This window comes from Bactrocera tryoni, chromosome 2, assembly GCF_016617805.1.
Source record: "Bactrocera tryoni isolate S06 chromosome 2, CSIRO_BtryS06_freeze2, whole genome shotgun sequence".
In the NCBI taxonomy this organism is placed as follows: Eukaryota; Metazoa; Arthropoda; class Insecta; order Diptera; family Tephritidae; genus Bactrocera; species Bactrocera tryoni.
In genome coordinates, this window is record NC_052500.1 from 8,589,919 (window position 1) to 8,603,923 (window position 14,005).

Below are 14,005 nucleotides of genomic sequence, written 5' to 3' on the forward strand. Positions count from 1 at the left end.
TAAAGAGCTCTTAGGTTGTTCGAGAAAAGATATTAGATAGAAAATTGTCAACCAGATTGACGATGGTTAGCTGTAGATTTAGAACTCCAGAATGCATACTACTTCAGAGAAGCGACTATGCCCTACCTATACAGGGCGACGATACTGGCCTCGAGCTTACTAATTTCGCATTCAAGGCTGGTTAAGGAAAGTTGGGCTTCACGAGAGCTTGACTAACGCGTTAACAGGGGAACCCAAGCTGTAAGGCTACCGGGTGCCAGCCAGAGCATTTGTTTGGAGAAAGACGAGATTTAAATACACTTATCAATACTTCCTTCTTTGTAGTCCTAACTTTGCGAAATTAAGGTACTTGAGAGCTCACATTTAGAGTTATAACGCTGAGTTGATGAGAACAGAAATTAAACGTCCAAGGTTTGTATTGACCTCAAGCCGCTTTGACGACTTATTATGGATTCAGTAAGAATTACATACAATGCATTGTAGTCCAAGTGTCATCTCCATCTTGAGGATTAGTCATCGAACCTAACCTAACCTAACTAAGTGATATCATCGAAAAATATTGCAAAATGAAAAATGGATTGAAAAGCCTGGACCTGGAGGATCAACATAGTCCAGGTGATTCAAAATGTTTGGTTATTTTTTCTAGACTTAAGTGTTTAAATGGATGTACGGCTTTCAGCTCTAAAAGTGCTCAATGTGATACCAGTTTCTGCAGCATAGTGTCAGCAAATGCTTTATAAGAAGAAACCTAAGCCTCGTACAATATTTGACGCTGGCTACCGAAGGGTAGAGATGACTGACGCACTGCTTTGAATCGGACAAACAAGCTGAGAAAGCAATTAATATTATCTATGTCATATGAAAAACCAATTTCTAAGCAATTATCAAGCAAGAAAAAATATTTTTACCTCCAGGAAACAATTACGCTTATCTATTACCTCATACTCGGTAAACGGATCAGGTATCCAATATATGAAAATATATAGTACGTATGTGTATACATAGTATAACTATTATATGGAGAAATAAAGTTCGTGTGTGTGTGCGGTACTCACCATGTAAACTGCCCAACGATGTTTGCTTAATGAATTGATAGCGTTTGAAGAGCACCAAAGCGCCGAAGAGAAACACAATTAACGCTATAATGGAGCCCAGCAGAATGATGAACCAAGTCTGTGTTAGAAAATCATCAGCAATGTCGCGATTGATGGGATACCTATGAAAGCAACAAAAGCGATGAGAAACGATGGAAATAATGTGCGGCAAATGAGAAAATGGAAATTAATGTACTAGAGACCAGTGAAAAGGATGAATGAAACCAAGCGACACCATTGGGTGGGGACACATGCCAAAGATGCCAATAACCAGCAGGCAGCAGCACCAGCAAATTCAGTCAGCAATAACAACAAATACAGTCAGCGACAGCAACAACAGCAACAGCACTACATTTTCACTTTAATCAGCAGCAAATTTGCGCAGGAAACAAGTGAAATTGCTGTCGATTTATGGCTGTTGCATGTATGTTGTCTGCTGTTGTTGTTGTTGTTGCTGCTGTTATATGTGCTGTATATGCTGTTGATGTTTTGTCGCCTATGGTTATGCTGTTATTGTTTTTGTTGCTGTTGTCGTGTTGTGATTGCGTTGATTGCCGGCAGCCCAAGGGCGGGCGCCCCAACTCGCACGCCGGCTAGTTGGTGGCCATTTAAACAACAAATAACAGCGCTGTGCGAGCGTAATTGCGGAACACGATAGCAACAAAAACACCAACAACACGAACAGCAACAACACCAACAACGACGTGAAAAATATTATTTTTGGACGCAAATAGTCTGATGCCATTGGCGCTTGCTTTGGTCAACTAAAGCCCACGTCGCACATACACACCCAGCAGGTGTATGTGGGGATGTGTGCGTGCTGGGCGCCCCGGTGCTTTTAACACACACTCGTGCACATACATACCTCGTGTAGCCGGTGTCGAGCGATTGTGTGCGTGGATCCATGCGCAGCACAGCCGGCTTGCTGAATGGGCCCACACCCACCTTGGTGGCGGCCGCAACGGAAATGTAGTATGTAACGCCGGTGCTGAGGTTGGCCAACAGCAATGTCGGTGAGCCGGCATCGATGGTCATATTTTTGAAAATGCGTGTCGTATTGTGCGAGTCCAGACCCTTCACCAGCACATTGTAGTTGGTTAAAATGCCTGCAACGGGAGCAACGAAAACCAAGCGTGTGAAAGGGGAGCAGAAAAGTATGGAAAAAGGAAGAATTTGAAAAAAGTTGCATGTAAAATGCTAGAATATGCATGGTAAAAGAAAACAGAAATCTCATTTCTACTCGAAGCTAAAATGAAAATTGTCAACGATATGGATTCCAGGTATCAAACCCAGCTCGAGTTGTACAAAAAGGTAAGGAGATAAGGTGCCTTTTGTGCACATTTCCTCATAGAGACTTCCGTCTTCCGTACTATCAGTTTGTGTGTCGGTTTGTGCTTGTGTTTATTTGAATTTTATACGCACCATTTCGTGTCTTATTCGGATAGGGCGGCTGCCATTTGAGGAACACCGATGTCCGATTGAATTGTATGGCCTCCATGGCATGCGGCGGCGACTCGGGCACTGCAAATGAAATTGACGCTTTAATATAATCGCTTCGGGTGTGTGTATGTATGTATGTGTGTGTACATGTGTAGTTGGTCGGGGTACTCAGTGACCCATGTTAAGTGGCAGCAATCTAATGCGGAGCAAAAGTGTACTAAAGCGTGTGGTGCTGTTGTGTTGTGCGGTGTGTAGGTGTGGGTTGTGTATGACCCAGTAGCGAAAATTTGGAAAAAAATAAACGAAAAATATTTAGGGAAATTTTATTTAGATTAAGCGCTATAGAAGCTATGTGTTCTTTATAAGACAGCTACGGATTAGTTTATAAATAAATAATTGTAAATTTTTATAAATATAACTAATACGTATATAGCTGCTCCCTTTTCCAAATTTCGGGGATCAAACATGAGATTTTTTGTACAATTATGCTTTATGGAGTTTAAGAGGGTCTTTTTTATCAGTGAGAGATGACGGAAATGAAAGAATTTGCTTGGCATTTTTGCTTGGAGCGATGAGCTCTAAAACCTATGATCTGTTATTGTCATTTATAACTTTTTTGAGCATATAAAACGGGTATTTTCGGGGCTAAGAGTTCCCCAAGCCACTGGAATTATGGGAAAGAGAATAGCTGTTGGAATTGCCAAAAGTGCCATCCGTCTGGCTAACGAACCAGTACAGGAAAAGCCGAAGTAAGTAAAAGATATATACACTGAATCTGAGAGGGCTGACAAACAAATCAAGGCGATGTGGAATGCCTCAAAGATATTTAAGATCATCAAAAACATCTGTGAGATCCCCGAATAAAAATACGCGTGCAATTGGACTTGAAAGGTATAAAGAACGGTTGTTGGCTAAAAGACAGGTCACAACCTACTGGCAACACAAACGAGCCAGATGAACATAAGTAACGACGATACATAGAGAAAATACAGGGAAGTCACATGATGCTGGAACACCTTATATGCTTCTGTCCAGCGTTATCAAGAATTCACTTTAGAAAAATGGAGTTTCGTAGTTCAAGGGCCTAGGCGAAGTATCAAAATTAGATATTATGTCGATTTGAAAGTTCACCAAACGAGTTGGCTTTCTGTACGACGAATACTTCAGTCTCAAATTAAAATGAACTTCCAGCATTACCCAATATAACCCAATCTATCGATAATCGAAAATCAAGAATTGAGGATGACTCCGAGACTAATCAAATATGAATGTAAAAGTATATCAACGAATCGAAAATCGTGAAGGAATGCTGCGTACGGCCTTATAAGGGAATCCCGCCTTCTACATCGAATAACGTCCAATATTTCTAAAGAAAAAGCCTGTAGACTTGAGAACTAAGACAAATTTCTCATTATAGAGGCACACAAAATTCTTAGTTATGAAAAATGTCAGTCGTATCTAGAACCATTCCGGGTACGCAGTTCATTTTTTTATCTCGAAGTATCATTAAACCTAAAATTTGCGAGTCTAGCGCAGCGTCTAGATAATCCCAAAATACTCTATAGTTTAGGCAGTCCAGGAAATTCGAAATGCTTCGACTTCATCTTTCCTGACTTTAATAGGTCTTCTAAATTTCTCTAACAAGTTGGCCAAAACTTTGATTATAACTTTTAAGTGTGATATATGAAAATGGAGCCTACAATAAGTCATTGTAGATTAAACAACTTAAATTTACGAAAACTGATATATCTAGAAATACTACCCGAAATATAACTGTTATTATTTCAGTTAAAGTGTAAACAACTATCCAAAAGCATTTGTGGTATTCTAATCTCTAATCCTATAAGCCTCTACTCTTTCAATCCTATATCAAAGAGCTAAGAAAGTATATACTAAATAAGTAATAGTATTCAACTCAACTCCTTTCAGTTATCCTCCTGTAATCTCCTGTAGCAAAAAGGTACCTCAACTCATTAAGTATTTCCTACATGGCCAGTCGCTCGATCCAATTTTAATAGGTGGCTGGTGTTCGTCGATTTTAAATGAAAATTGCCGTTCAGAGCGGTGTCACTTTTGGCCATAAATCACTCAACTAAAGCTGCTGTGACCAAAAAGACAATCACAGCACACAATTGGGAGCATTTTGTGTCAGTGAAAATGTGTTTGTGTGCGTCTGCCTTTTATTTCCTGGCGCTGTAGCTATAGGTGTACAGTTTTCTGCTTTTGTTCTGACCATTGTTTTGGTATGTGAATGTGAACCTAATCAAGCATCGAGCACATAAAACCCTAAAGTGGACAAAAGTCCCTTACACATACTTCAAGGCGCATAAACACTCACACACAAACTACAAACTGCTACACTGCCACATTGGGACAGCATCGTTAAAATTCACTGACTATGTACATATGTAGGTACCCCACTTTCAATTTTTCTCGCATTTGCTACTTACCATCTTCCATGGTGCGCACACGTTTCGAATTGGACGGTTTGCCTACGATGCTCTTGAAAAATGGCACAAGAAAAAACTCATACATGCTCGCCTTCTCCAGTCCATTGACAGTGCACGCCGACGCGCCGCTACCCGCATTCAATATGGTCATCATTTTGTATTCGGCCGAGTGTAGTTCACGCGCGTAAATGTAGAAGCCCTCAATGTACTGACCGCTGTCAATGTCCCAAGCGAGTCGCACCGTCGTCGCATCGGTGGCATTGGCCTCGAGTAGTTCGACCAAATCGTTGGTCTGCAGCACAGCTTCCGCTTCATTGAGCAGCAGCTCCGAAGTGGCTGTACCGCCTGCGCCGACACCACCAACAACGCCACCGTCGCCGGCACCGAGCAATTTGCCCGCCGTAATTGGCTCCGAAATGGGGCTGGGCGGCGAGAAACCGTGTGCATTCTCAGCGCGCACAATAAACATGTACGCCGCACCGCCACTAAGGCCTTCAACCGTGAAAATGGGTTCAGTCAAGCGTGCCGCTATCGGTATCCACGTCTTACTTTTATTCGTTGAATACATCTCGACCGTGTAGCCGAGTAGTGGTGAGGCGCCCGCCTTGTCGCTAGTTGGCCAGACAATAGTGAGCGCATTGGCGGATGCATTCAATATGGTGGGTTGACCGGGTGCATTGGGACATTTGGTTTGTTCGGGTGCACGATAGAATTTAATATTCGGATTGGTGGGCACTTCGATGCGCAGATAACCGCTCCATGTGGACTTGCCCGTACGACTGCTCGCTACACATGTGTATAAACCCTGATCTTCTTTGCGGTCCAAATCGGAAATTATCAAATCGCCGGCCGCTGTGATGTTCACTTTAGCATTCGGATGCACTGGTATGCCGTCGCGATACCAGGAAATAGTCGGATTCGGCAATCCAATGGCCTTGCACTGTAATGTGGCTAATGATTTGACGGGTAGCGTCTGATTAACCGGGCCGGCAATTATAATGGGCGGTGGGCGGTCCTCTTGCGAGTCGAGTGTTAGCTGTGCGCGTGCCGTTATTGTTGCAACCTCATTCATGGCATTACAAACCACAACCAAATCGCGGTCGGTGCGTTGGAAATTCGTCAGCGTCAATATTGAGTGGCCCTCCTCGGTGTTAATGCTCTGAAATCGATCTAGTGGTGGCGCGCCCGGAAATACGATTGTGCGGTTATTTTTAATAGTCCAGAAGAGTGTGGGGCGCGGATTGCCACTTGCCCGGCATTCGAACGAAGTATCGGCGCCCAGTTCAATGGATTTACTTATTGGACGCTGTATGAATTTGGGAGGTGCTGTTTGTAGGCGAACATTTCGTTTGGGGTATAAGGTTTCGTTAGTGCAAAATATTGTTTTTGCGGGTTTGCGGAATAGTAATGAACAAATGAATTAGCTTAAATATTGTGTGCGTAGGTAAACTATTTATTTGCTAGCAACTACTTTTTATTATGGTCTAAATGGAGCGAGCTCTACTTACCAAACACGGTCAGCGTGCCCATGGCGGAGATCGCACCGACCACATTATCAGCTTCGCAACTGTATTCACCTTCATCCGCAATTGTAACGCGCTCTAGACGCAAGCTGCGATCCTCAAGCACACTAACGCGATCTGTAGAAAGGATTGCAACAAGTTTAGGTTAGTTTTTGCGGAAGAAGGAAAGCATTTAAATTAATATTTCAAATATTTTAGTTTTTTGTTGTTACTGTCTACTCCCTGTTTGGGTGGCAAGATTCGGGTTGTTTCACGACAAAGTTATCTTACGCTAGGATCAGAAAACTTTCTGTTTCGAAGGGGTTGGACCATAGTGAGAAGGGTTTTTGAAACGTGCGTTCTGCTGGGCATTCAAAGAGTTAGAGTGATCGAGTTCGCATTGCACGCTGTACAAAAATGTGGTGTATAAGTAATATATTCTGGAAAGGTAGGAGTTTAAACTGCTTCAATATTCAGAATGAAGTTACACAACGATCTCTTTAGATTCTCTGGGTATCTCGAGCTCTTCCTCTCCAGTGAGTGGTGGTTTGACTCTAAATTCGGCATTCACTGGAAGGAGTCGGTGCTGTTGGCTCCGCTTTGAATGGCGGCCAGTCCGTGTCTAAGGTTTGTTGCGTCTGCAGTCCGATCGCCATACTGTTCTATATCGTTGAAGTATTCAAGATAAGACCTTTTGATGTTGCTAGGTGCGGCTTCGTTTCAAGCAGATGACTGCAGGGGTGTTTTCGCAGAAGAAACTGCTTGGCTGCTTGGAATGGGTTGCATTATGTTCCTTGACCGGAAGGAGTGAAAAAACACAGGCTATTGAATGTAATACCTAAAATCTTAGGGTTTCTGACAGTCGCGTTTTTCTCGCCATCAATTGTGATATTGCTCCCCTGCTCTGTATTGTTTTGTCCAGTGGATTTGGTGGGGGAGGGCCTTCAAGCTCCTTGCAGGAAAGAAGCGTTTAAGATCGGATTGGTAGCTGTTTACTTTCGCATACATGAAATCAAATCCTTCGCATGACGTCAATAACTTAAAATCATCTGCGTTTGATGGAAATTTCCTCTGGTGGTTGATGGAATTTCGAAGTATAGAAGTTAAACATTAGCAGGGAGAAGCCACTACCCTCTTTAACCGCTTTTTTTAACTCATGTTTATTAAGAGATTTGTCCTCGAAACAGTACGGATGATTGCTGACTGCTCAGATAAGATAGTTCATATCCCAGCTCTTCAGCTCTAGAGGTAGCGTGGATTTTTCGATGTCCTCTAGGAGCCTTTTATGATTGACAGTGTCAAAGGCTTTTGACAAGTCCAACACAAAGGGTGGTTTCTTATATAAGCCAGGAAATTTATGGACGCTTATGACAATCACTCTTTTTTAGATTCCTTCTGAGAATCTATAATGTAACTAAAACTACTAATGAAGTATTGATATTTTAGTGCACTCACTTTTTCTGTCCTGCTGGTTCTTTGAGAAGCTTAATCGTTACTACGTATTCGGATTTCTGTCCTCGGGAGTCTTTGTTTTTAAGGCAAAAATTTATTACATATAAGGATAGAAATTGACTTGAAGAAGATAATGCTCTTAAATGAGCTACTTCTTAGAAATATTATGCGGGGCTTACTATAAAACATTGAATCCGTCACCATCATACGTAGAGCAACAACCCATTTAGTTATCGCGAACGAAGAGCTCAAGGGTACTTATGAAACATTTCATATACTGGTTTTCTTTATATTAAATAACGTAAACTCGACCATTCTGTAGGGCTCTGATTTGTACTTTTTTAACACCCTAGCTTCTATGAACGAAATCCTTTGAAGTGAATAGTTCTCTGAAACTGTCTCTATATGATAAGTGCTATATAATAAGACTCTCTTAATGAGCTGGTTATAATGAGGCTGTAAACAAATCGAAAGTAGAACTCTTACTCAAACAGCTAACCTAGCTTACACTTAAGCAAGACTTAGTGCGGAAAATCTTCCGTGTACCATGTGGGAAAAAAAGACATCACTATAAAGTAATCTAGCAAAATCGATCTTACCAAAGTTTGCATTTAAATTACTTCAATTCACCAACCAAGCTTTAAGCTACATAAAACCTACTTCTACCCAAAAGAAGAAAAGACACGTATGCAACACACATTTCACAGAGTCATAATTCCACTTACCCAATGGCATATTTCCGCCGGATGCTGTGCGCAACCATAAAACATCTGGCATTGGATCGCCGCCAACGCGACAAGGAAACGTCACCGATGAGCCCTCCAACACCGTTTGATCATGTGGGCCACGTATGATAAATGGTTTCACTGGAACGGTAAACAACGGAAAATACAAAAACAATAACGAGGAAGCAAATAAATCGAAGTGGCTATAAATACGAATTAGGCAAGCAGGAATAAAAAATGACTGAATTCTGAGAAAGGCAAACGCCTACGAAAGTGGAGCAAATTCAGCAGAAATTTACGATTTAATCATGGAGACCGTGTTTGTGGCCAACAGATATGTACCATATGTATGCAGGTAGGCGATTGTATGGTATGTGTGTGTGTGTGTGCCATACATGACACATTGGTCAGCCAACCAAGTCGGTGTATAGCTAGCTGCCAGTTGTCAGTTGCCAAGTCAATTTCGCTGCCAATCAGCTGTGTAAATTGCCTGCAAAACGGAGCCAACACCAACGGACTGACACTAGCTTACGAGCACGTAAGACGTTTGCCACACACGCACACATACATACATATATGTTAGCTAGTATCATGTGTGTGCATAAAACAAGAAAAGAAAATATTATGCTTTCCATTTGCCTCACTCACCATGCACTTTGAGCGTCGCCAACACAGATTCCCGTACGCCCACAGGATTCTTGGCAATGCATTGATATTGACCCTCATCACTTTGACGTGCATCCTGTATGGCTAAATTGCCACCGTCGACGATGCGTATACGCTTCGTGCTATCCAAATCCAATTTCTGGCCACCTTTCTTCCATGACACCGCCGGCTCGGGGATGCCACGTGGTGCGGCACATTCCAGCAGCGCTGTGTCACCCTGTGCTATGCGTGTATTCTGCGGCTCCAGACGGAATTCGTCGCGCAGCACTGTTCGAAAGAAAGTAAAAAAAAGATGGAGAAAAGAAAATAGTTTTTATTGCATTTGAAATATGTTTAAATAAATTGTGTGGGTGGTAAGCAGTGTGTGGATGAGAATGCGAAAAATGCTGCCGGCGCTGGGAAAATGAAGGATTAGACGCAAATAAATGATATAAGAGACGATTAAGAAATGCCGGGCATACCAGACAATTGGAAGCGGCGCTGAAGAGCGTAGAGTGTCGTGAGAGCAGCTTTGCCGCTTGGGTGTGGTGTGACTGGGTTATGCACGACTGGTTGGTGAAAGTGCATACTTAGTGTTCAATATTGAATATGTGGTAGAAGGCGTTTTAAAGCGGAAGTTTCTATGAATGTGTGTAATAAGTGTGAATAAGTGTAAATGATACCGACGTGTGTGAGTCTTCAACTATATTTATTGATAGTTTAAAGTGGAGTCTGCTTTATCATGCGTCTAGGATAGAAGAATATAGAAAATGTTTTTGTTATATTTTTGTTCGCTGTACTTGTCAGATCAAGACGCTCTGCTCTTGGCATCAGATAATAAATAGTTTGCTCTTTTGAAAAATGTGTTTCAATTTACTCTAAAAATATATACTAGTTAAATGAGCATGTTTCCAACTAGCCTCTATGAGCTTAGGCAAAATGGAAGATGCTTCCAAAATAAGCAACAGTTTTTAGGGATTCTATTTTTCTTATTTATTAATCATCATCCTAAATGTAGGCAACGTTTTTTTTATGTCTGAAAAACTAATATATAATTGGTGAGTGGTGCCGGTTACATATTAACATTAACACGAAAATTAAATAGGGATAAACTAAGTAGATTCGGATTTCCTTTGTAGAAGTTAGTTTTCTCTTCGGGGTACTAGTAAGATCTAGACATTCTAATCTTGGCATCAGAGAATAGTTAGTTCGCTCCTACAAAAAGTATTTTTAGCCTAAGTTCACAAAAAAAATTACTAATAATTGCGAAAAAGTCGCGTTTCTTCAACTGACCCCAGTGAGCTTAGGTGCAGGAGAAGATGCCTTCATGGATGCAGTGAAACACAGAAAAACAGGTATGTCAGAACACTGCACTCCAGACCACAACGGAAAGTCGCTTGATGTCTCCCATCGAACATCTGCACAGTGAGGCCTGCGAGCTTCCAGTTAAGAAGCTTAATGAGCTCCTCTCCAGGCATATTCTGCTATTGCAGAAATCATTCCTGCAGTCACCGCTAGTAGCGAAACCGCCTCATAGGAGCATCAAGAGGTCCTTCTTCAACTACGTCGACGACGGAAAACAATACGCTCACCAGACTTCGCACGCAACAAACTTCAGACATGCACTGACCGCCACTGGCAGTGGAGCCACTGGCAGTGGAGCCATTGGTACCTCGATTCCATCTCAGTGAATGGCGTAATTGGAGTAAAATAACATCCCATATTAGAGTGACCCTTGCGCAGGTTCGTTCTGAATACTGTAGCAGCTTGAACTGCTACCTATCCAGAATCGACCCTGATATATCAAATGACGAGTCCTCGTATGACACTAACTTCCTCTTTGCATGTCTTGCTAAACCTAACATCACACATTCCTCTCCCAATGGTACGACCACCTCGAAACAGCACTTTTCCTAGGTCTACCGTTGGTTGACCCCGATGATAAATTATCTAATCCTTACAATCCTACGGGGAGTAGCTAACCGTTACATCAAACACATGGCTCGAAAACTCTCAACAGTTAATAAGGTATTTATTTTAGCAGTGATCTAAGCTGTTATTCGTGATTGAAAAATAAGAAAATCTATGTAAATGTTGATAACGAATATTACAAGTAAGCGCTCCTAAATGTAGGCAACGTTTTTTTGGCGATTTTTTTTACCGAAAAAACTATGCATAGCTTGTGAAGCGGTTCGGTTGCTTTAAAAAATTGAGACGAAACTAAAATAAGAATCGCGCAAGTAGATTAAGACTTCATTTCCTGAGAGTGAATATATTTTGAACTGTAAAATTTCATAAACCTATTTAATATTTTAAGTCTAAGAGTTTTTAATAAATTTGTTATTAATATTATAGTGAATGTCAATGTTCAGATTTGATTTTTAATATTTATTATTCACATAATAGCTATTAAAGCGCCTTACTGTAGGCCACAATTTATAAGTTTTATGCTAGTTCAATTTATAAAGGGGCATTTTAGTCTAGAAATAATATTTTTATTTTACATTTTCAAAGTTCAACTATTCAATAATATGTCTACAAGCGAATTTTTCAAAATTCAAATTATTTCTCAAAGTATATTTCAAAGGAATTTTGCTGACCCAGCATTCAAACTGGTTCGGTTAAATGACGTGCATTTCACGAAACCATCTTTTCCAAAATCATACCCACGTTTTCTCAGGTTCTACTGGATCGATTTACCTGCAAATTTAAAAAAGAGAGTTCTCTTTATACAGTTGTGTGTATCTGGAGCTCGTCTATCCTCAAATTTGCATGTTTACTATTTAAAAAAACAAAAACGAAAGTTTCGAAAAAAGGGTTACAAAAGTAACTTTTTCAGGCAGTCGTAATATCGTGAAAGAAGGTTTTAAAAGTTTTCCATAGTTTCAGACATCGCGACCGTATTCTAGATATAATTTTCTTCTTTTCCAGTTTCTATTGACGAATGCGTGGAGGGTTAAGGTTGTGGTCATGTGACCATTTTTAGAAACCTCCAATTTATCAGCTGCCATTTTTTTTGAAATTTTTACAATTGTTTTATTTGTCCTATACCAGTGTAGTGCTACTTAATTATTAATAGAAAAAGGTATAGTTGAAATATTAATTACCCTTTTTACGACACTTCAAAAAATACCTGAAATATATGGTTCTAGACTAGAATAACCCCTTAACATATTAGCTATAAAAAAGATTGCCTACATTTTGCGGCAAAACTATTTTCTAGAAAGTATTTAATTAAAATATAAGCGCCCATAATGAAACGCTATATTTTCTATTAAAAAATAAAGTAAAAATTTAAGCATTGACTTATAAAAACTTTCGCCAACATTAAAAGTGCTTGCTTAATGCAAGCACTCTGCTGCTAAATAAATCAGTCATCACATTTGTTGGTCTTTTTCACAATTTTGTGTCCAAAACTTTGCGCTCTACAATTAATCAAATCGCAGTTGACATTTGTTAGACCACTAAGCCAGAAACAGACACACACAACCACACGTTTCCGCCTTTCCCGACATATTTCCGCAACTTGAAAGACGGAATCGTTAATTAATGTCAGCCAAAAGTTATACTTTCAATTCAATCTCGTTGCTGGGTCGAGCAATTATGTGTAATTTCTAAGCTTTCAACCGACTGTGAGCGAATGAAATGCGAATGCCACAGATATACATACACACACAGCCACATTTAATATACATACATACACACTACTACACATGCATGTACAATATGTATATTATGTAATGCGAGTTAGTGCAAGTTAGTAGCTAAAATTATATAATTACAAAGACGTTGACTTTAGTGACAACAACAATTTCAACTTTTCGCCGAACTTTGACATTTTTGCAATTAACGTAATTGCTTGCAACAAATGAGCCAAACTAAAGGGAGCATGCCAAAAATATATACAAACATATACTGTTATAGATATACATATGTATGTGGTTGTGAGTAGCTAAAGCGTGTGTTGGGGTGACCTGCATGTGATTGGCGCAAAAGCTGAGCTTTGAAGTTATGTGTTCACTTAAGTGCCCCCAAATGTGTGCATACAAAATAACCCACAAGTTGGCGAAGTTTTCCACAATTATTACACACAATCACAAGAGAGTCTTAATTGACGCGCATTATAGCGGTAAATACACCCATATAAACTTATAAGGTTCTTTGACCGAAACTTAGTTGCATAATCGTGCTGCTTGCGAAGGGTGAATATTAAATATTCGTTTCTATTCACTCTTTAAATACAATTATGATTTTTTCTCAAAAGAGGTTTTTTGAAATATGCTTACTCGGAGACAAATAGGTATGTCGCATCCCTGCAGTGTATCCTAGGTAACACTAAATGACCTGCGGCCGTCACGGCTTTGGAATACTCCAAACGGCCTGACCTTGGTTAAAACCGTGGCAGGCCTCCGAGAACGGTGTGGGTTAAAGGACTCCAGCTTTGTCCTGCCTCATAAATGTGTGCGTCAATTTTCACCCAGGCCTCTTAGCAGAGATAACCTTGGGACCATGAAGGGAAATTCCCTTCCGGGAGTTGTATAGCGGCTCTGAGTAGAAACCCAACAGAAAAAAGTGATGAAATCGTACTCCATGACAAGTTTCCTTTGCTTGATTCATGGTGGGTTCGGGAGCTAAAAGCAATGCTAAATGTTCCGGTAGAAAAAAGTCGATTGCAACTTGGAAGCTGAAGCCGGACT

At 40.6% G+C, this 14,005-nt stretch overlaps 1 protein-coding gene across 1 annotated transcript in view; it reads right to left on the reverse strand.

Annotated features, from left to right (window-relative positions):
* Nucleotides 1-14,005, reverse strand: part of LOC120767848 (roundabout homolog 2) — a 174,106-nt gene that overhangs the window by 14,546 nt on the left and 145,555 nt on the right. Inside the window, exons 4-10 of the mRNA XM_040094147.1 lie at nt 9,312-9,596; nt 8,664-8,804; nt 6,493-6,624; nt 4,985-6,310; nt 2,517-2,615; nt 1,960-2,200; nt 1,056-1,216 (exon numbers count right to left, since the gene is read on the reverse strand). Coding sequence (XP_039950081.1) covers nt 1,056-1,216; nt 1,960-2,200; nt 2,517-2,615; nt 4,985-6,310; nt 6,493-6,624; nt 8,664-8,804; nt 9,312-9,596 — 2,385 coding nt within the window. The remainder of the gene's footprint in view (nt 1-1,055; nt 1,217-1,959; nt 2,201-2,516; nt 2,616-4,984; nt 6,311-6,492; nt 6,625-8,663; nt 8,805-9,311; nt 9,597-14,005) is intronic.